The sequence below is a fragment of the Chionomys nivalis genome, chromosome 10 (assembly GCF_950005125.1).
Source record: "Chionomys nivalis chromosome 10, mChiNiv1.1, whole genome shotgun sequence".
Classification (NCBI taxonomy): Eukaryota; Metazoa; Chordata; class Mammalia; order Rodentia; family Cricetidae; genus Chionomys; species Chionomys nivalis.
In genome coordinates this window covers 73166595-73189874 of record NC_080095.1, presented here as the reverse complement: position 1 = coordinate 73189874, position 23280 = coordinate 73166595, and the positions used below count along the sequence as shown (strand labels likewise).

Genomic DNA, 23280 nt, shown 5'->3' with positions numbered 1-23280 from the left:
CATAATTTGCATGCACGATCTGTAAAAACAAGGCGCTTTGCCTCAATGCCAGTCTTACCGAAATCTTTTCTGTTTTCTTTTTCTTTTTTTTTTCCAGCGATGCAGAAGATCACAAGCCTTTGAAAAAAGGAAGCCGAACACCTTCAGACAGGACTGTGAAGAAAGAAGATAGTGACGATAGCCTGGTTGACTATGGAGAGGGGGTGAATGGCCAGTTCAATGAGGATGGCTCCTTTATTGGACAATACAGTGGTAAGAAAGAGAAAGAACCAGCCGAGGGCAATGAGAGCTCAGAGGCCCCTTCACCTGTCAACGCCATGAACTCCTTTGTTTAAGTCTTTAGGCTCTGCGCCAATGTCCCATTTCTCTGGAATGTCTTTCCTGAGCTCTTCTCGTCCCTCTCAGCCTATGGACACATGGGTAGAAAGGATGTTTTCTGCTGTCTGTGAGTATTATGAGAGCAAAGCAAGAACACAACTCAGTCACGAGATACGTTAATGTGAACTGGGGTACAACGTGCATACATTTGGTTGTTCAGAGTGGGTTTTCTCAATTTCCTTGGAACTGATTAAAAAAAAAATCCAACATCATCCACAGCTCCCGTCATTCCCTGTGCGGGATACAGCTCCATAAGCTGCATGAAACATGCCGCACAGAGGACACACCGCGGATGTGATGGCGACATGGTCAGGTACTTAGTGCCACTATCCTCAGCTGAACCCTAAGTATGAATTCCATTGTTGTTGTGGAGAGTGTTCCTGTAGCGTTCTCTAGAGCTCCAATGTCTCTGTGGACATTGTTGTGAAACTCGTGACTATGTCTAGCTGTTGTTGTTAGTCTTTCCGGGAGACTGTTAGGAACAGTGTGTACAGTAAATACTTCCTGTGTGAATTAATTATGACAAGAATCTGCTAATGCTCACCGAGGCTCCGCCACCTCTTCTTTGCTCCTGTTACTTCCTAGGCTTCTTAACCTTCCAGGTTACAGTGACAGTGTCCCACTTCTTACCCTCTCTGTGTCCAGTCGTTTGGGGGCATAAACATGACATTTTGTGATCCCCTCTGGCGTGTGTGCCGTACAGAAAGAACTGAAGACAACTCTCGAGTTAGATTTCAGATCTTAGTCTAGAAGATGCAGGGCGAGCCTTGTGCAGGGCCTTCAGACACTCGGCGTCCCCTGACACCTGCGCTCTAGATTGGCCAATCTGAGCAGCTCCATCCGGTGCGACTGCTGTTGGGAGGGAGGAACTTTAAAAAGGCATTGGCAGTGAGAACCAAAGTGCTGGAAAGCTGGGAAAGTAAAAACAAGTTTATTTGAAGGGGCTTTCCCCTATAAATATCAAAAACAAAGAAAGCTCTGTCATTAGCCTGAGAACATGATGGGCCCGTGGTCTTTTGTTGTTTCTAGCCAAACAAGCTATATTGAAGACGAAAATTGAGGTTGAAAATGGATGAAAAACACATGATTCTAGAACTAAAACACACAACAGCATGCGAACAGAGATTCCGGTATACCTATATGAGCTTCCAAACTGCAGCACTCAACAGTATATGTGCAAACTGCAACAGGCACACTCCAGAATCTGCAAAACCTGGCTTAATTAGGCCAGCAGTCAAAGAATAAATGCATATACCCTACCACAGTCATAAACAGTGTGTAAGAGATGACTTACCTCCAGTGTAAAAATCTATGACAACCTATGGTTGAAGGAATGCTCAAATTCACTTGCCAATAAATTGGTTTCTCATAACTTGCATCAAGTTTAATTTTAAGTAAAGCTTTTTCTATGTAGATATTCTGTTGAATTTGTAAATATTCGGAAAGTGTAGATGCTATACGCTTAGAGGTGTTACGTGCGAATAAACACGCAAGTAATGTTTATGTTCTGCTGTGTGAGACGCAGGCTCATTAATTAATGCAGTGTAAGGGTCTGAAAACAGCAAATGCCTACTTTGGGTTTTTCTTCTTTTGCTGTGAAACTGAAATCGTGAGCTATTTTCTCCACTGTGTCAGCCAGTTTCTGACCGAGATCCTCAGCATTAACCGATGGAGTACAGTAGGATTTGTTACCTAATGTCTTTGATGTATACCAGTAAAACTTGCTTTAAAGTGATCCCTAAATGAAGCAGCCCTAAATACTCTCATGGCTTCACATTTACTATCCCCAACCAGCCTATCAATGGGAAATACAAAGAATAAGACAGGCTTGCCTAGACACCAGAAAGCACAGAGACTAAAGTTACTTCAGTGTTTTTCAGAGAAAAATAAATACATGTGTAGTCTCTGTTCTTCTAGCAAGAGATGCTAAATGTCTCTGTGCATGAAGATGTCACTTTGCAGATCATGACAGACTTGTATTCAAAATTAAATGTGGTTCTAACATCCCTCCCCCTTTTGAACTCTGCCGTGTTCCCAGTGGAGTGGGAATGACCAGGTGTAACTAGTGATCATCTGTGCACAGAGCAAGGACATGTGACCAGATTGCCATCAGAGAGTGACTATCGTTGAGTTTTAGCTCCTTCAAACCTGATTTTCAAAAAGGTTTTGAAGAAATTTTGACATTTTTGCTTTATTTTTTGAAAGGCCTAGGACATTATCACAAAACTGAATATAAGAATTAATAAAACAGCATAATCCAGACTTTTTAATGAAAGGTTAGGGGCTAAGCAAAAAGAGATAGCTCCAGTCTTTGGAGGAAAGGAAATGAAATCACATTGTGTTCTTTCTTAAAAATGCCCAATTGCTGGTGCCCAGTGAGTGATGACCAGCCCATTCCACCAGCTCAGACCTCCTCCTGCCTCAAGCACAATTTGTATTTCTTAACATGGTTGCTTGGTGAGAGTCTGAACACATACCTATGTCATCCACTTCCTTTTGGCCACCCTCATTCTTCTGTCTCCAAGCCGTATAGGTGTGCGAATAGCCCAAGCTTAGCAATTACCAACATTCCATTACCTGCCCTAGTCCCAGGCCCCTGGTCCCAGCACTACACTCAGGAGACTCGCCTTGCCCTCTTGGTTATTTAGATAGCACAGAGCTATCTAATAGAGCTCAGAATTCCTCCTACAGAAGCCACGTTCATGGCTCCCTCACTTCTCCTCTTCACTGTACCCCAGATTAACAAAGGTGCACCTGCATTCTGCATCATGTCAGGGCTCTGTGGCAACAGGGGCTGTAAAAGAATAAGCATAGCTTCAGAAAGATCTGGTAGTTATAAAGCGGTATAAACCATTTTGTTAGGGTGGTTTTTTTTTTTTATATTTTTTTATTTTTTTGGTTTTTCCGAGACAGGGTTTCTCTGTAGCTTTGGAGCCTGTCCTGGAACTTCCTTTGTAGACCAGGCTGGCCTCAAACTCACAGAGATCCGCCTGCCTCTGCCTCCCGGCTGTTAGGGTGGTTTTTAACGACTTTTGAGATGAGGGGAGTCCAGGAACTCAGGGATTCTTTATCTAAGGAATGCATCGCTCCCGCTCGAGACGTTCCCACCGCTGACCACCAGAGGGCGCGCCTTGCTTTATTCTGCACAAAAGAAAACTAGAGAAAGCCGCCTAGGGATACTGTCCCAATCAGTTTGGATAATCAAAGGATAACCCGACGGAGCAGAAAATGATCGTCTGCTGCAAAGAAAGACATGGGACTGCAGCTCTCCCTAGTGAGCTCACCCTTTCCAGAGAGGAAACGTGAGGTTTGTGAGCCTTTTGCATAGTTTTTCTCTTGATTGGGCTTCAGCCTGGGCGGTTCAGGGAAGGAATTGCCCTGGAGTTCACTGGCCAGCTTTGTCAGGTGTCTGTGTGAGACAATAAGAGATAGGAGTCCTTAAAACGGCATTAATCCCTTTCTCCAAAGACACTATTTTTGTCGGCCACCAATGGTTTGATGTTTGTTATTGAATAGAACACACACAAAAGCAGTCTAAATACCACCCAGAGCTCTTAGGATTCACTAAAGAGAAGGGGAGGGAAGAGCAGAGAATGTCACTGCAGTATTCGTACTGAATAGTGGCTTAGTGGGGAGGAAAGATCAGTGGCCCAGAGAGAAGTAAGGATTTGTACAGACTGGGCCATTTGCCAGCGTTAAGGCCCTGCACCACCACCCCCTCTAACCATTTAGATAATGGTTTCCTCAGGTAGATAATGTTGGGGTAGATGATGGCTAGTCTAATACGCCTTTCCCCTCCAATCCTGTGGGTCCTAGGAACAAAAGAGTAATCTGAACACCGGCTAAAGCCAGGATGAAACACAAACAAAACCGGAAGTGGGTCCTGCTCCGCTGTGGCCTGGAGTCCAGTGTGCGCAGACAGGGACAATCAGATGATCACCTGGATGGGTGCAAGTCCACACTCAGGAAAGAGCTCAAAATGGAAAGGAGTCTGAACACGGTGGTCGGGAAAGAGGCCCCAGGAACAAAATGTGAGCTGAAAAGTGAAAGGCAAGGACAAACCATAGAAAAGTCAGTGGACAAGCTGGCCACAGCGAGGCCAGCATGCCTGCCTAGATGCAGCGGCCAGTCTAGCTGGGCCTGAGGACCCTGTTGTGTCATGCCTATTTAGTATTAATGAAGAAACAGGAAAGTGAGGAGCGAACGAAAGGGTTAAGAAACTCCTCAGATTAAGGGCAGCGGCTTTAGCCATGGGCCCCAGAATTGCTAAGGAAGAAGAACAAGGCGCTGAGGGTGGCACACCATCCAGAAACTCTCAATGTAGCCAACAGGAGGGGGAGAAAGGGCCTCCCTGGAAATCCAGTAACAGGACCTGCTTGTCTCTGCAAAGCAGGGGGCTGTCTTCAGTTGGAAGCAAGGGAAAGGCCATTGCAAGAATGAAAGTAGGGGGGTTGGAGAGATGACTCAGCGGTTAAGAGCACTGACTGACTGCTCTTCCCAGTTCAATTCCCAGCACCCACATGGCAGCTCACAACAGTCTGTAACTCCTGTTTCAGGGGATCTGACAACTTCGCACCAATGCACATAAAATAAAGTTGAATAAATCATAATAAATTATTTAAAAAAGGATGAAAGTAGGATGTTTCCAACAGGGTCTGGACAACTCCTCCTTGAGAGATGCCACCCACTGGTCACCCCTGCCCCTGCTTTTCTGGCTATCCACTGACTTTAAACAGCTCAAGTCTCAGAAACAGTCTTAATCCCACAGCCTTCATCAGTTCTCCTCTGCTTCATGGCCAGATGGTTGAACTGATACCAGGAAATGTATAAGGGGACTAATCATAGAAGCCACTGTCGACCAGACAGTCCATCCCTTTTGTTCTTTCCATTCGGTATGTCCTGTAGACCGTGTCTTTCTTCAGCTCTTAAGTGTGTGCCTCGTTGTCTCTTTGAGGGCTCAACAAGAGACTTTTTTTCATCAGTGCTTATCAGCTGGCTCACTGAAATCACCTGGCAGTTTTAAAAGCCCAGCGTCTGTTTGCCCTGGCCCACAGTGGATGTTCACTGTTTTCAGTACCTGATCTGAACCTTCACCCTCACTAGGAAAGCGTCCCCAGGTGATTCTAATGTGCAACCAGTGTGGAAACTGATGTTGGCCATATTATACTTTGCTACTGTATAAGTAGTCACGGAATGGTATTTCAAATAGAGTCCTCAACACAGCGCAATGGTGGAGCTCAAATTCTCTCATGTGCCCCACATAAAATGAATCTAGAGAGCCGTGTAGAATGCTCACACATTGGTGGTGGGAATACAAAATGGCGCAGCCACTCTGGAAAGTGTTTATCAGTTTCTTTAAATATTGAATATAAATTTACCATGTGGCCACAATGCAATTCATAAATCTAGACCCAAGAGAAGTGAACATCTACATCTAACCATGGGCTTGCATATTCGTGTTCACTAAGTATCAGTCATAACTGCTAGGAAACAAGCCCAGTGGGCTGTGAGCGATGAACACCTGAAGAAAATGAGTATATCATATGAATAGAGGTATAGCTACCTGGTCAGATGAAACGCTACCCGGTGTGTTCTATAAAGGGCTGCTGAACACAACAATAGGAGGGGTCTCCAAGAACACTGCATTTTAAATGCCAAGCACAAAGCCACTATTCTCATTTACTTGAACTGCTCAGAAAGGCAAATGTGTGAAAACAGGAGGTAGATTGCTATCCGGGGCTGGGGGAGGTGGAGGCAAGGATTTACTTCAACTTGGTGCAAGGGCTCTTCCTGAAGTACTAAAATGTCTTGAGTTTTATAGTTAAAACAACTAAATTATGGTATCACAGACACCTCCATAAAGCTTATGTTTGTCTGAATGGTAAATAGAGTTGTGTATAAACGAGGTTTGAGATGAGTAAAGTCTCAAACCGTGGTCATATAACCTCCTGTTCTTCAAGGATGCTACAAGACCATCAACGCCAGGTGTTCCCCAGAGTGGCAGCATCGGTTGTTAGAATCACATACTTGCCCTGCCCCCCATCAATCGATTCAGGAACTCTGCAGGCATAAACCTGCATCTGGCGTTCTAAAAGTCCCTCTGATTCTGAAACACACTAGCTTGTGTGGAACATGGCACTCAGCCTCTCTCCTATCCCATCTGGAGGAATGGGAAAGACTTAGCTTTGAGATTAAAGAAAGGGACGAGGTAGTTTTCATAATAGAAAAAAGATCTTCAAATAGTCGTTCAAGTGCCCATGGTAGGTAAGTGGTTAGACAAATTTTTGAACTGTGCCCAATGTTCAGACCACCAGCCATCAGTAAGCACAAGTATTTCACGCCACTAAGGGAAACCAAACACAGAGCTTTTGCTGATATGGAACACTGAAGCAGGTTAAACTTTTCTCCAAGGACAGGAAGCAGACTGTGGCTGCTAGGGATTGGGGTTTGCAGAGGGAATTACCTCTGGGAGGCAGAGAAAACTCTGAGAGATGATGGATATTTTGGTTGTGAGGATAGTTATAGGGGTATTCGTTCATCAGAACTCAAAAATTGTATGCTTAAAGTCAGTATGCTTTGTTATATATGTTGTATCTCAATAAAGTTGATTTGATTTTGAAAGGAAAATAAAGTGGACACAGGTGATTCCTCCCCTTACAGGCTCGCTCTCTTTCTTTCGACTGCTTTCCCTAGGATGGGGCAGAGGAGGAGGGGACCCAGCTTCTGCCTTTTCTTCATGTGAGAGATCACCCTGTCCTCTCAGAAGTCCCTGGTGCCCTTCTCCTCTACCTGTTCAGCTGAGCATGGCGTTGTAGGTCAAGCCAAGGTTACAGAGCATACCCAGACTTTCTTGGTTGGGTGGCCTCAAGGACCCTAATGAGGTAGAATATGAGCACCCAAATATGGATGGCAAATACAAGATCCAGATTTGATGTTCACCTTAGAAATAAAGTAATATTTGATTTTCATTCATACAGTTGCTACATTTGTATTCCTAGTCAACTGCCAACTCAATCCCCAAGAGCCCTGCCTGGCCAGCATCACCATATTGGGGTATAGACAGCTGATCCTGATGCAGAAGAGGCTTCTCAGTTCTGACTGTGACAAGCCTCCTTTGGAACCTTTCTAAGGTTGGAATTTTACCATCATCTGAAGCACGATTAATAAACACTCAGATAGAGAAATTGGGGTTAAATCTGAAGATACGAAAAGCAAAACAACCAACCACTGACTCTTACCTCAACCTTAGTCCGAAATGGCGATCCTGCCTCCAGAATCTTAGAATAAGACTGTGTGTTGAGAGCTGTTTTTTTCCCATTTTATATTCCTCTCTAGGGCTGGGATTAAAGGCATGTGCCACTGTGATTAAAGGTGTGCACCACCATCATTAAAGGCATGCACCGCCCAGTTTCTATGGCAACTAATGTGGCTATTGGGATTAAAGGTGTGTGTCATTATGGCTACTGAGATTAAAGGTGCGTGTTACCATTGCCTGGTCTGTAAGGTTGACCAGTGGGAGTGTTTGACTCTCAGATCTTCATGCAGTCTTTATTTATTAAAATGCAATTGAAATGCCACTACAATCAACCTTACTCCTTCCAGAAATCCGGGGCCTCTTTTAAGCAAAATCCTATCTCTTGGCTTTCCATCTCCCATCTAAATGAGATGTGATTGATATGGCACAAGTAATCTACATTTGCTTCTCCTTGCTGGGTTCTCTTTTAGGTCCCTTCACGAGAATAAGGTCACTCCTCTTTTTCCAGGCTACACAAGGATTGTGTATCCCACACTGTCATGTCTACAAATAGCACCTCTCCTCCCTTCTTCCTCTCTCCTCACCTTCTCTCCTCTCCACTTTCCTTCCTACTTCCTTCCCTTCCTCTCTCCCTCTATCCTCTTTTCTCCCCTCTCCCTACACTTGTCTCTCCCTATGTACCCCTCTCTCTCCTCCCTCCCTCTCCTCCTTCCTCTCCTTTCTCCTCTGTCTCTCCTCTTCACCCCCTCTTCCTCAACTTCTCCCTCTCTCCCCTCCATCCCTCTTTCTTTGCCATATGAAGGCGTGGACTAAAGGAGACAATCTGCAAACCAAGAAAAGAGGCCTCACTAGGAACAAGCAGCCAGCCCCTTTATCTTTCTCTTCCAGCTTTTACAAAATAAATCGCATCCTGAGATAATAGATGTTTGTGGTTCAAACCATCCAGACTGGTAACTAGTGCTTTATTCTGGCAGCCCAAGAACACTAAGAAACAATCTTTAGCAAATTACAATCTTTCACATTTTGTTCCCAAATGCAAACAGCCATGCAATGTCTGCCTGGTTTGTATTTTCAGATTCCGTTCCTTTTTATTTAGCATGAAATTGCTGTGGTAGGATGGAAAGGAGGAAGAAAATAAGAAACTTACCTTCAGCGCCTGTTAAGTGCCAAGCCCCATGCTAGGCAATGTGCACACCATACCCATTTCATGTTCTTTCTAGCCTGTGAGACAGCATTCCTTTTCTTCCCAAAGGTCACATGGCTGCAAAAGAGATCTATCTCATGAACTCAATGATGTCTGATTCCATGGTGCAAGCTTTTCCCCCTTTAAACTGTTCATAATGAAGTCTAAGTAGAAGCATGGTATTCAAAATCAAGAGAGTAGGCTGATGTGCTTGTCTAGTTGTGAAAGAATAATTTTTTTCAGAATGAAAGTCTTCCATTTCTGAAGGTCAATGGCCCTCCAGTCCAAAAGGGACTTGACATCTATGACAAGACAGGAACATGTCTGCATAAGTGGTTTGGAGGAGCTCTGTTTTGGAGCAACCTGTGCCAAGACCCAGGCTGATGTAAGAGTAGAGCCTCCCATCTCCCACTTTAGATTACAGTGTGTAGCAAACAGCATGATCTTTTAAGGTCCTCCCAGTTCTGAAGGCCATGAGGCCAGCAGATGTTACAGAAGCAGAGCTAAAGCATCCTCACCCTCCCTTGGAGTTGCTAGAGGTTGTCGGGTGTGTCTGGATTATTGCTTTCCATCTTGATGGAAGGACACATGAGGATGTGATGTCATGCCTCACGAGCTGTGCTTGGGGCGTATGCTCATTGGCAGACAGGGACTTGAGAACTCAGCGTCTTCTCATTCAGCTAAGCACAGCCTTGCCTCTGCTCTACAGGGGCAATAAAGGGGGAGTGAGTGTGCACATCTGGATTGTGCGCTTAGCTGCTCAACCTCTGACTATTCCATGAGAGAACTGGTACTTCCGTGGAGCAAATTCTACACCTCTGGGCCCACGATTGGCCCTGTGTCCGGAGAGAAGCCAGAGCAGAAGGCACTGTCTTTGAGCCTACGGCATCTTCACTCTGGCGGAATTAGAGAACTAGGGGGCTTGATGCTCACAATTAGGAGTCTAGGGCCAAGGGCTGTGGGAGTGCGGAGACTGTGGTTTCAAAGACAGGTTCCACTGCAGGCTTAAGTAGAGGAGTCCCAGGAGAGGTGGTCAAAGGAATGGGTAGAGCTTGCAAAGGAAGGGGACAGCAGGAAGCAATGATAGACAGAACGCTGCTCCCACCCCAAACGTGGTCACCTTGTGAGGTGCTAGACGCCTAGGACTTCAGTGTGTCCACTTAGAATGAGAGGCCAAGGACACAACTCAGCACATTCCACGTGGGTAAGTGAGAGTTTCAACTTGGGTATGCTGACTCCCCCTGTAGCGTCCACAAGTCACCAGATAGAACGCAAAGAGAAGGTGACTGCTCTAGACGGATTGGAATTGGTGCCCAAGACTATGATAGGTAGAGACGGTGCCAAGTTGCTTGTGGCCTTGGGTTTGAAAATAAAATTCCTGAGCTGTCTCAGTGAGGACAAATTATACAGCGGGGAGAGGCTAGAGAGTCACACCTGAGGACCGAGAAAGGGGGCCCATGGGTGTAGTAGGAGGCCTCTTGTTTGTTTCCCGGCTGCCCAGACTCCCGAAATAACCACACAGAGACTATTTAAATTAAATCACTGCTTGGCCTATTAGCTATAACTCCTTATTGGCTGACTTTTAGATCTCAATTTAACCCATTTCTATTATTTTATATTTTATCACGAGGTTCGTGATCTACGGGCAAGGTTCCAACGTCTCTGACTCCGGTGCTCCATGGCTTCTCTCTGACTCCGCCCTTCTTTCTCCCAGCTTTCAGTTTAGTTTTCCCCACCTAGCTCTGTTCTACCCATTCAGGCCAACCCAGTTTCTTTATTAATCATTGGTATTCACAGCATATAGAGTGGAATCCCACATCACACGGGTACAGAAAGGAGGTCCTGCACTAATGAGACACTTGAACCATTCAGGAGTGCTTAAAGTTGACCTGGGAGTCGATTCGTCACCAAAGTGTTTGCAGTGCAAGCTTCAGTACCTGGGGTCAGCCTCCACATACAAAGGCTGGGCATGGTGGCACACCCTGTAACCCAGTGCTGGAGTGGTGAAGACTGGTGGGTCTCAGAGGACTGCTGGCTAGCCAGCTTACCTAATCAGCGAGCCCCAAGCCAAAGGAAGACCTTGTCTCAAAAAAGAAGTTAATAGTGACTGAAGAAAAATGACACCCAAAGTGTCCTGTGGCCTCCACACACTGCAACACACACCACACATGCACCCACGCACACGCACGCACTCACACACACGCATAGAGCTCTGAAACTCTTGTTCCTTACCCTGTTTCTTTCTCTCAGCTGTTTTCATCACCTTTCTACTTTACTGATTACTGAACATGACCCGTTGGCTTTTCTGACAGTGCCTTCTGGGAGTGAACATTCAGAGTCACCAGAAACAACAGAACTGTGCTCTGAGGAGACTGTAGTTCCAACAGTGGTCGACACAGGATACTGCGGAAGAGAGGCGAAGGTCCCTCACCAGAAGGACAAAGCAGGAAAACCTCGGAATTAGTGAAGATGGAAAGACAGGCTGAATGGACCTGAAGTCCTCAGAGAGATGGGTCCATGGAAAGCAATGTGAGGGGCACTTCTGGAAGCTGCGTGACCTGCCCATCCTTGTTCAAGACATCATTGACAACGGGCCAGGCTCCTAAGACTTTACACCTGGGTCTCAGGAATGTACTCACATGCCAGCTCCTCCAAGCAGTTCCTCTTGTCAATCTCGAAGGGCTGATCACCGCTTCTACGCCACTGACTCTTCGCTGTGCTGTTTCATTGCTGGGAAATTAGGAAATACTGCTTTTCATCATGTTATCATACAAGCCAGTCGGTAGTTAACTGTTAACTGGTGCAGAACACTGTTACATGTGGGTGCTCCTGTTACCCAGCAAGAGAGAGGTCTGGGGATGCCGGAAGGCCAAGGCACAGCCCAGTTAGAGGGTTTACAGCCAGGTATGGAGGAGTAAGGAGAGCACAGTTCGGTTGGTGATGCCTTTGCAAATACATGCATTGTGTGCACCCAGAAGACAATTTCCTTATTTGTCCAGGCCAGACTGGACAGTTAGGGGAAGTGCCTGGATGTAATGCTCAGAGTCTAGAGCATTAAATAAACCACAGTCGAACCAAGTACCAGAAAGGCAAAATAAGTATTGGGGTTTTCTGGACAGGGTAGCCTCTTCCCAGTTCTCAACCTGTGGGTCATGACTCCTCAGGGTCCAATGACCCTTTTCACAGGGGTCACCTAAGATCATCAGAAAGCAAAGACATTTACATTATGATTCATAAGAGTAAGAAAATTACAGTTATGAAGCAGCAACAAAAATAACTTTATGGTTGGGGATCACCAGAAGATGAGGAACTGTATTGACAGGGTTCCAACATTAGTAAGATTGAGAACCACTTGTGTAGACAATGCATGTTTAGCTGATTTTTCCTTTGTAGTGTAGACAATGCAGTCACAGAAAGCAATCAGAGTCATTGTTAAAAATTTATAGATGCTAAAATTTATGTTTCATTGCTTTACTTCTACAAAAATGTTATTATTATCTTTATTTTTTAAAACCATTAGAAAATACAAAGATTTTGCTTAGCATGTACACCATAAAAATTCAGAGAGTGGGCCAGACTGAACCTGTGGTTTATGGATTTGTGCCCAGGACCTGCATGAAGAGGGCAAAGCCTGAAGTGCAGTGCTGGGCAGATATGAAAAATGAGTGTTTTATAAAGATAAAAATCACAATATGCTTAAAACTAGAAAGAAAACATCTAACAAAGATTTTATTGATTTCATTAATTGAGGAACTGGGAAATTGTAATAACCAGTTCAAAGGAAGACTTTGGGGGGCAGTGCTGGGGGTTGAACCTAAGACAATCACGCTACCACTGAGCTACAGCCCCAGCTGCAAAGCCCCCCTACTCTGTGTGTGTGTGTGTGTATGTGTGTGCATTCTCGTGTGCGTGTGTGTGCATGTGCATGTGTGATATACACTTGTGCGCTCATCAGTTCACATGCAGGTGTAGGCCAGAGGAAGATGTTGGGTGTCTCTCTCCAGCACTCTCTACCTCATTTCTCTGAGTCAGGGTCTCCCAATGACCCTGCTGCCCTACAACTAGCTGTGGAGGATGATTGCACAGAAATTCCATAGTGAAAGGAACTTAGTTGGTAGAGCCCAGCAAGCAGAAATCTCTCGGTTAGAAGCTCAGCACCACATAGACTGGGCATGTTGGCACCGCTGTAATCCTATAAAACAGGAATTATATCCAGGAGGTAGATGAAGGAAAGATTCGAGATCATCCTCCTACACAGCTAGTTGTAGGGCAGCTTGCACTTTGGCTAAGCTGCCTAGCCAGTGAACTCCCAAGATCAGCTTTTCTCCAGCCCACAATTCTGTGTTGTGGGTCATATTGACAGGCCATAAGAAATGCTGTAATACATTGCTGAAGTCTATATAACAAAGAATAATTGCATTTCTAAAGGACACAGCTCTCATTTCCATGGACAAGACTCATCTTCATTAACAGCAGTATCCCAGGACTTTCAGAATTGTAAAATAAATCAACGAGAGATAGACATAAATAGGAAGAGTATACTATAGGAAAGATACCCAAGAATTTCCCTGACACCTCCAAGATTTTGACCATTTCTTTGGCAAAGTCCAGTATGATTGAAGGGAAGGGCACTGGGGACTGTTTTGTTTCATTTCTGCTGATGGTCCCAACCTTCTGGTCTTCTCTGCCCATCCCTGCTTTCTTTCTGCATCAGCTCATCTCAGGGGAACCAATGTCACTGTCTACTGATCATGGGCCAGTTATTCAAATTCTTTGTGCCATAGTTTCTTCATCGGTAAGATGAGGAAAATTTACCATCTACCTCAGGATCTATGTGGAGATTATAGTATTTCCTAACTCTATTTCTCCTACTGAAAACTTCCAATGTTCTAGAATTATTTATATACCCAAACACCCATTCTAAAAACCAGAATTAAGGAAATCTGCCCAGCCACCATGGGCTTGAGAGTTGGAAAGTTGGCATGCGGTTTTAGCTGTTCTTTAGCTCCCTAAATTTTCCTTTCTTTATGTGAGAAAGAAGTGTTAGGACTTGACTCTCAAAAGTCCCTCTGAGTCCTCTGCTCTTTGACTGTATTAACAGTCTTTGCACAGAAATTCCAGAGTGAAAGGAACTTAGTTGGTAGAGCCCAACAAGCAGAAATCTCTCGGTTAGAAGCTCAGCACCACATAGACTGGGCATGTTGGCACCGCTGTAATCCTATAAAACAGGAATTATATCCAGGAGGTAGATGAAGGAAAAATTCGAGATCATCCTCCTACACAGCTAGTTGTAGGGCAGCTTGCATTTTGGGTTTATGTAGAATAAGAAAAGTCAGGCAGAGGAGAGGGGGATGGAGGAACAGTGGAAAAGAAAAGGTACGAAAGAATAGAGAAGTCACAGCTTTGCATGTATCAACAACATAAAACTTTAGTACGTTTTAGCACTTTCTACAAATATTGAGATTTATTTTTAAATATAAGAATTCATATTTAATGTAAGAGACAATTATAAAAATAATTATAAATAGCTTACAAGAATAAATGGGTGAACCTGAACCCTCTGCTTTCCCTTAAATGATCTTCCATAAATAGGGTTTTTTTTTTCTCTTGGACTGTCAGCTCACAAAAAATGACACAGAGACTTATTATTAATTATGAAAGCTCAGCCTTAGCTTAGGTTTGTTCCTAACTAGTTTTTGTAACTTAAATGTGCTTTACTTTGTTACATATGCACAACTATTTTGATGCAAGCAACTTCAGAGTTGTAGGATGAAACCATTCTTTGTTGTAAATAGAACATAGGTTTCACTGCTGGAGAAATATAGCGGCTTTTGAAAACACCCAACTGGGCCGGGGTTTAACAAACTACAGATGTGTTTTCTACACATGACCCTGTGTGATATTGAACTTATATATTTTTGTGCTTGATTCTCCTATTTCTTTCTTGTTCTTAAACTTCACCCCAACCCAAAGACTGACCTTAACCCTATTCCCAACTCAGGTGCCCTCCTAGTCAGTTTTCTGTTCTTAACCCAGTCTAACCTAAGTCTAACCTAAGTCTAATTCAAGCCTAACGTGACCCTAACCCTCACACTAACAATCTCGTTAAGTGCTCTGCATATTGGAAAATGATCACCACTTCTCCTACAGGACTTTGCTGTGAGGATTGATAAGTTGTATGAATGATCAGATATCATATATATCTTTCTCTTGTGAAAATACTGCTATTTTCATGATTTTTTTTTAAATCTACTTCACCTAGAGACATATGCACAGGTGTTCTGGTGCAAGCCACTGAAGAATTGTAGGAGTTTTCTATGTTTTTGTTGTGAGCCTTGCCTTTAATGGTTGAGCCATCTCTGCCCTTTTCTGAAGGGAAATGGAGGAAGACAGATTTGGGGAAGAGGGCGAGATGTAATATATGAGAGAAGAATTAATTAAAAAAAGAAAAAAAGAAAGTTACAAAAAGGAATTGTGGGAGTAGAGACATCCACTTCTTAGTGAACAGGATTTACTCTTCACTGCAGTAGAAAGACAATGGTCTTGCAGATATAATCCTATGTGATATTATTTACACCTGTCCATGTGCTTTCTAAAGATGACACAGTGTGCTGCTGGACTTTTAAATCCCCATGCTCAGTTCCGCTATTCTTTTCTTGGTCTTAACCTTCACTCTGAACCCAATCCCAACACTAACCCTTATGTTCTCTGCTTCCTTGGAGAATGCCCGCCCTTCTCTCACAGTGGTTGGTTGTGTGAGTCACTGGTGTAACAGAGCCCTTGCTTTGTAAACATCTTGCCGTTTCCACTGTATTTGTAACATACTGACTTTACCTAGGAACATGCACACAGCTGTCCTGATGTTTGCAGCGTTAGAGCGGCAGGAGAAAAAGCAGTCACATTGTTGTAAATGAGATTTAGATTTCAATGCAGTAAAAATAAAATGGATTTTGCAAGTACACTCTTGTGTGTTGTTCTTTCTTCACTTGCATGTGTTTTCTAAAGATGACACTGCGTGCTGTTAAACTTGCAGATTTTTATGTTCTTTGCTCCTGCTCCTTTCTTGTTCTCCATCCTAACCCTAACCCAAATGACCTTTTTAAGTGCAACAATAATGACCTCATGTACTCTGTTTTCTTGGAAAAGAATCAGCACCTCTGTTTATGATATGTCACACGGATAATGTGCATTGCTATAACGAAGTTCTAGCTCTTGTAAAAGTTAAAATATTTACTGCCATATTTACTGTGCTTTCTAAAAAAAAAGACCTTATTTATGTAGGGTCTTATGAACAGCTGTTTAAGGAAAGTAAAACTATCCACTCTGTTGTCAATGAGACTTAGCTGCCACCACAGTAGAAGTGCCATGAGTGTTTGCAAATCCACACCTGTGCAGTTTTTCTCAGGTGTGTGCATGTTTTCTAAAGATGATATCAAATGTGGCTAAACTTGCAGATTCTTATGTTCAGCTCTCCCATTCCCTTATTGTTCGTAACCCTAACCCTAAGCCTAACCACCGTCCATTCTTGAGCCCAAGCCTAATGTCCTTCTGCAGGTGACTTGCTTTCTTGAAATACAATCAAAAAAAAAAAAAAAAAAAAAAAAAAAAAAAAAAAAAAAAAAAAAAAAAAAAAAAAAAAAAAACAAAAAAAAAAAAAAAAAAAAAAAAAAAAAGAAATACAATCAGTATTCTCTTACTGTACTTAGTTCTCTCTCTCTCTCTCTCTCTCTCTCTCTCTCTCTCTCTCTCTCTTTCTCTCTCTCTCTCTCTCTCTATATATATATATATATATATATGTAGTTTAACAAGGGTCTTGTTATTGTAAGTACTGTATTGTAAAGTACTACCATTATCACTATGGTTTTTTTTAACACCGTGGTTTTATCAAACCAACTTTTCCCAGAAATGTATGCACGGCTATTCTGTCCTAAGCAAATACAGAGTTGTGGGAGAATTGTCCACTTCATTGTAAATGCAAGTATGCAGTATTGTGGTCGCTTGTGCTAGTTTTTTTTCTAAAGATAACACTAAATTCTTCTAACATTACAAAGTCTTATGCTTTGCCCTATTTTCCTTTCTGATTCTCAACCCTATCCCTGTCTCTAACCCTAACCCAAACCCTAATCCTAACTCTAATGTCCTTGTGCAATGCTACAATACTGAATTCATGTTGGTCACCATGCTCTGCTAGGACTTTGATGTGATGTGCATCGGTCCGACACAGTCCTTCCTCTTATAAAATGCTGCCATTTTCTTCTGAGTTTAACAAACCCGCTTCACGTAGGAATGTGTGCACAGCTGTTTTGACGCAAGCTCCATCAGAATTTTAGGAGTCAACCACTTACTTTGTTTACAGTGGGATTTAGATTTCCCTGAAGTAGGAGCACAATGGTTGGTGACCTTTTCACAGGTGTGTTTTTCTAAAAATGACACTGTGAGCTGCTATTCTGACAGATTTTCAATCCTAACCTTTACCCCAAACCCAAATCTAAACCTAATCCTAAAGTCTTTTTGGATCTCTACAGTAATGAACTCATGTTCCATGCATTCTGGGAAAACAATCATCAGTTTGGTCACAGTTTCTCACTCTGAGGTGAGGAGTTGGTATCACAAAGTTCTTCCTGTTGCAAAAGCACCGTAGGTTTTTATTGTGTTTTTAACAAATGAGTTTCACCTGGAGCACGCACATTTTTGTTCTCTTGCAAGCAACATCAGAATTGGAGCAATATAGTCTGCTTCCTTTTTAGGAAAATTTAGATTTCACTGTAGTAGAAGGCACAATGTTTTTTTGTTTTTATTTTATTTTTTTCAAATAAGCCACATTTTTTGTGTTTCAGACACTTGTCTCCTGCACATGTTTCTAAAGATGCAATTGCATACTATTAAAGTTACACATCCTTTTTTTTTTTTTTAAAGTAGGAAAGTGATTTATTGAGAAAGCCACACTTGGAAGGCTGTTGGGATCCAGCCATCACACACCAGTCTTCAACACATCAATATATGACTAAGACATGTTAGGGATTTGCAGGGCCATCATAAACAAGAGCTTGTTAACTCCACACTTTCTAATAATGCCCAGGTCCTGACCAGAGTGTGCCCTAGTGCAGTCTAGGAACACAGGTCCAATGGAGAAGTTAAACATCTTATCCTGTGTTCTTCCCTCTCTCATTCTTTTCTTGTTCAATTAGTGTTCTGGTGCAGTGATAAGATAATGGACTTGTGAGACCTGCTTTCTTGTAAATCAATCACAGGTTTTCCTGCAGTCCTTCTCTGTGCAGTGCATTTGTATAACAGTTCTTGCTGTTGTCAGAGTGTGACCTTTTTTACTGTATACTCAACAAATGTGCTCTTCCTAGGAACATGGACACTTCTTTTCTGATGTAAGCTACTACACGGTGTAGAAATAAACCAGTCTGCTTTGTGGTAAACAGGATTTAGATTTTGCTGCAGTAGAAGCACCTTGGTTTTGCAATCACACCATTGTACTAAAGTCTGGTCATTTGCATGTTCACATGCCAAAGATGGTGATGTGTACTGTTTCTGTTCCAGATAATTTTGTTGGGATCTCCTCTTCCACTCTGGTTCAATCACATTCCGGGTGCACTTCTACATTAATAGACTCATGTGTTCTTCTTTATTGTAAACCAATCACTTTCCTAGGTAAAATTGGTGTGTTAGGAGTGCAGAGATGATGGCAGGACTTTGACAGCACCAAGAATTGCATTATACCAGCATAACTCACAGAGATGAATTGGAACAAAAGAGGTGATTGCTGTACAAGAAAGCAGAGTATGGGATTATTACTGTAGCACTACACCAGGACATTAACTGGAAACGAATGGACTAGCTCAGCACAAGCATCTGTAACAGAAAATTCTTTAGAAAACAAACACAACTAACACCCCTCATAATGTCACATTAACAAAATCCCTGTACTTCTAGTGCAGTGAGCTCTAAGTCTTGTTTTGAAGAAAGCGGACATTTTTACTCATCCAATCTGAAGTTGCCTGCACCAATGGAGCAGTGGGTACATTCCAAGGAAAAGTGAGTTTGTTGTGGGACAATGGTCTTGTGCCCTGTAAACATTTGTCACTTGTGTTGATTGGCTTGATTGGCTAGTAGTCAGGCAGGAAGTATAGGTGGAGTGACCAGAACAGGAGAATTCTGGGAAGAGGAAAGGGTCAGTTTGCAGTCACTCACCCAGACACAACTAAGCACATGGGCTTACTGTTAGAATTCTGAAGTTGCCTTCAGCAGAGCAGTGACACACACTGTAAAGGTATGTCTTTGCCTAAGGCACCTTCTGATTGGTTTAATAAAGACCTACGTGACAAAAAGATAGGCAGAAGAGAATAGGTGGAACTCCTAGGAGAGAGAAAGGACTCTGGGAGGAAGAGAGGTGATGACAGCAGCAAAATGTAGAGCAAGTCAGACATATAGAAGGAAGAGAAGTAAAGCCGTGTGGCAGAATGTAGAAAAATAGAAGCAGAGTAATTTGAGTTATAAGAGCTGGTTAGGATAAAAGCCTAAGCTAAAAGCCAGGTTTTCATAATTGACAAGACTTCATGTCGTTATTTGCTAACTGATGGTCCAGGGAAATCAAACAAGGAAGCTTCAGACATTTGTGCTCCAACATGCGACAAGACAACATAAATGGAGAAGTAACTTCAGCTAGCCTGTGGCACCACAGTCGCTGATGTGGGATGTCCTTCTGCATATGTGTTGGTTTTATTGGTATAAAGTTGTTCTGGCCAATGGATTAACATAATAAAGCCAGGTGGGAAATCTGAACAGGGATATATAGAGAAAGTAGGCAGAGTCAAGGAGATGCCATGTAGCTGCTGAAGGAGACAGACACCAGATCCTTAGCCATAAGTCACAGCCTTGTACCAATATACAGATTAATAGAAATGGGTTAATTTAAGATGTAAGAGTTAGTTAATAAGAATCCTGAGATAATAGGCCAAGCAGTGTTGTAATTAATATTGTTCTGTGTAATTATTCTGCTCTGGGTGACTGGGAATGAAAGAGCAGCTTCTGCCTACAAAATGGCACCCACTGTCTGGGGCATGGATTCCCATAAGGCCTTTAAAAAGCTTTAGAAAAAAACAGGTGAGTGTTTGGTCTGTCAGGTGAATTGCCCCAAAGTCCAGACCCTAACTGAACCTTAGGGCACATCCTATGTCCCTCTAGCTCCCATACCGGTACCAGCACTAACCCCACTTCTGATATGAAAATTTTTATTTTATTTTATTATATTTTATTTTGTTATGTTGCGTTGTTATCTCTGAAGCCTGTTCTTTTCTTATGAGAGATTGAAAAGGAGTTGATCTCAGTGGGAGAAGAGGTGGAATGGAACTAGGCGGAGTAGAAGCGTGGAAACTGTATTCAGATTATATTGTATGAGAAAAATCCATATTTAATAAAAGGGGAAGACTGTTAAGAACACTGGAAATTGTAGTTTCAGAATGAGTATAAGAAAGCAGAGAGTACATGGGATTATTGTTGTAGCGCTGCACCAGGGCATTGATTGATCAAGAATGGAATTGATTTTCTCAGTGTAATCATCTGTTCCAGAAGAGGTATATGGAGGCATCTTTAGAAAACAAACACGCATGTGAATAAAATACCTCAAGATGGTGGATTTGGGAAATCCCTTGTTCTACTGCAGTGGAATCTAAATCCTGTCTCCAATGAGGTATATGGGTTTTCTCTGACCATACTGAGGTCGCTTGCATCAGAATATCATCTATATGTTCCTACATAAAGCTCACATGTTAAGAAGGCCACGAAAATAGAGTTTTTCCACAGCAAAAACTTTGTTACATCAACACATCTATAGGTACACTAGAACAAATGAATGACTGATTGACACAAAAGCAAGGCACATGAGATTGGGACATGGAAGCAGTACATAGTGTCGTCTTTGGAAAGCATGCATACAAGTTAATACCACACAATAGCAACACTGTACAATGTTGTATTTGAAAGGAAAAACACCACCTAGCGTCTATTTGTTGCTTTAGTCCACTCACTGATTGCACTCATTCCCAACTGATGCCTCCCCTCTAGTCAGATTCTGTTCGAATTCTAGTCCTAGGAATCTCCAAAGCCTTAATGTAAATTAGACAATAAACAGATAAAGAAATGGAAGCCAATTGCCAACCATCTCTTGATATAAATCTGTGCCTCGGTTCTTTAATGAGATTTTACAAAGACTGATGACTCTAACTGAATAGGGATGAGTGAAATCATTCATTCAGCTAGTTGTGAGATGGTTGATAATCTGTTCAAGCCTAAGTTTCCCCAGAGCAGGCACGGAGGTAGGCTGAGCAGTTCAGGAACTTTGTTCAGGATTTGCCTGTGTGGGAGCCTTCAGGTTAAGGTGCAGATGTAGCCACTGTGAAAGCAGAAAGGAAAGGAGAGTTAGGTAGGTGGCTACGCAATCCGGTGCAGATTAACACAGTTGCTGGGACTCCTCAAACTACAGGTTGTCATCTAAGGAGAACATTGTCTCCTAGGAACCAGCAGGCTTCAGTGTCTTGGTATTGCTTGGTCTTATGCTGGAAGCAGCTGAGAGGCCTGGCTTTAGTACAAGCACAGGGGCCTTAAGAGGAACATTGGGATCTTTAACTTGGAGTTCTGGAAAGTGTAAGTCCATTGAAACCAAGAAAGTTTTGTGTGGAGACACTGGGATGATCCAGGGGATTTGTGAGAACAAAAGAATCTACTCGGAAGATCGCTGGCATTTCAGTTTAGAGGCTATCACTCTTGACAGGCCTCTAGAGGAGTCACATATGATGAGTTCACTATTACAGCTAGCAGGGTAACTCCCGGTTTTCCAAAGTGGCAGAAGCACAGGGCATCTGTGAGACAGAGAGTTCTGAGTCCACATACTGTAACAAAGCATCACTGGCCCCTCAGCTCACTGAATGCCTATGGCTTTGAGAATCCTCTGATAACTCTGAAATTACTCTGTTGGTAGAAATCCCCTAAAAACTCGCTTACTTGGTAAGGTCAGAACTGACAACCAAGGTTCCTGGATCCTAATTCGTCATACTACACAGCATCTTTAGATGATAGCTCATTTCTCCTTTAGGTTCTTATTCTGGTTGTTTTCATTGAGCTTGGTTGCTCTCTTTAAGAATTTGGTTTGTGATTTCACCTGGGACTTCTGGGCACCCAAGAGGACTGGACCGTGCACAGTCTTGCTGTGTCTTGCTATTTTGTTCTTTCTCCCTAACATCCTTGTATCTCTCCTCTCTTTCCCAGCAATCACTCCTATTTCTAATAAATTCTGGTTGTGCTCTATATTTTGGCTGTACTCCCTTGACCCAGAGTCTTATTAGGCAGAATAGACAAGAGAAGTCCCCACACTAGGCACAGCCTGGGTGTCTTCTGCTAAGACCCACCCCCCCCCCCCCAACAAACACACAGGAATGCTGGGACTGATGTGCACAGAATAGGTCTTTGGGTTCAATGGCCTTTAAATGCCTTTCAGTAAAACCATAGAACTGTAGTCATGGCAGGAACAGACACTAAATTAGAGAAATGCCATAAAACTGTAGGGCAAGGAGTCGTTTGATTAATTAGGAGTGCAGATCATGCATTACAGCATACTTCCAGTGCACCTGCTGTGCACCAGAGCTCAGCTATGTGTGAGCTTTAAAGAGTCCCGGTTCCCCAAGGGAACACATAAGGCTCCATTCATTTACTTAAGATCCGTATTTATCCCAGGGGCCCTAGTGACAGTTGGTCAACCCAGGGCACAGGAGGTTATGCTTGTGCAGGATGAGGAGACTCTAGAGGTTTCCTATCCTTGTTTTCTATTCACGCTCTTGGAGGTAGTCTGTGCCTCCTATTCTATCTCTTCTGGTGAGAATGTAGGTGATACAGAGTTTACCGCATGGGAGAACAGTTTATATATAAGTTGACTTTTGCTTTTTCTTTTAAAAAATGGCTATTTTTGATCAAATGAGATAAGATCTAAGGCTGGGAAGCACAAATAATAATGGCACCTGCACATCCTTGTCGAGCTTGGGAACAAGGTACTACTTTTTTCCATGTATCCGTGAATTCAATCTCAAACTCATCTTGAGCAATTGTTAGATGCTATATGAGAACACTCGCTTTGTCAGCAACCAAGTATGCCGTACCTACTAAGATCTCCCTGCTTGTATTTATAGAGTACTTACCAGGAAAGGAAAGAAACAAGAGTAGGATCCTGAAAGTAGGAGATGATACAGAGGCCATAAAGGAGTGCTGCTTACTAATCTGCTAGTCCTGGTGTTCTCAACCTTCTTTCTTATAAAAGCCAGGACCACCAGCCTAGGGTTGGTACCACTTACCATGGGCTATAACCTCCATTTATCACTAGTTGGGAAAAATCACTAACTGATCACATGCAGGCATTTTCCCAATTGAGGTTTCTTCCTATCCGATGACTCTAGGTTGTGTCGAATTG

General features: G+C 42.9%; 1 protein-coding gene across 24 annotated transcripts in view; it reads left to right on the top strand.

Annotated features, from left to right (window-relative positions):
- Nucleotides 1-7035, top strand: part of Nrcam (neuronal cell adhesion molecule) — a 253726-nt gene extending 246691 nt beyond the window's left edge. For all 24 annotated transcript variants that reach the window (XM_057782692.1, XM_057782690.1, XM_057782688.1 and 21 more), the window contains one exon: nucleotides 98-7035. In XM_057782692.1, coding sequence (XP_057638675.1) covers nucleotides 98-335 — 238 coding nt within the window. In that variant the 3' untranslated portion in view covers nucleotides 336-7035. The remainder of the gene's footprint in view (nucleotides 1-97) is intronic.
- The last annotated feature ends 16245 nt before the right edge of the window (nucleotides 7036-23280 follow it).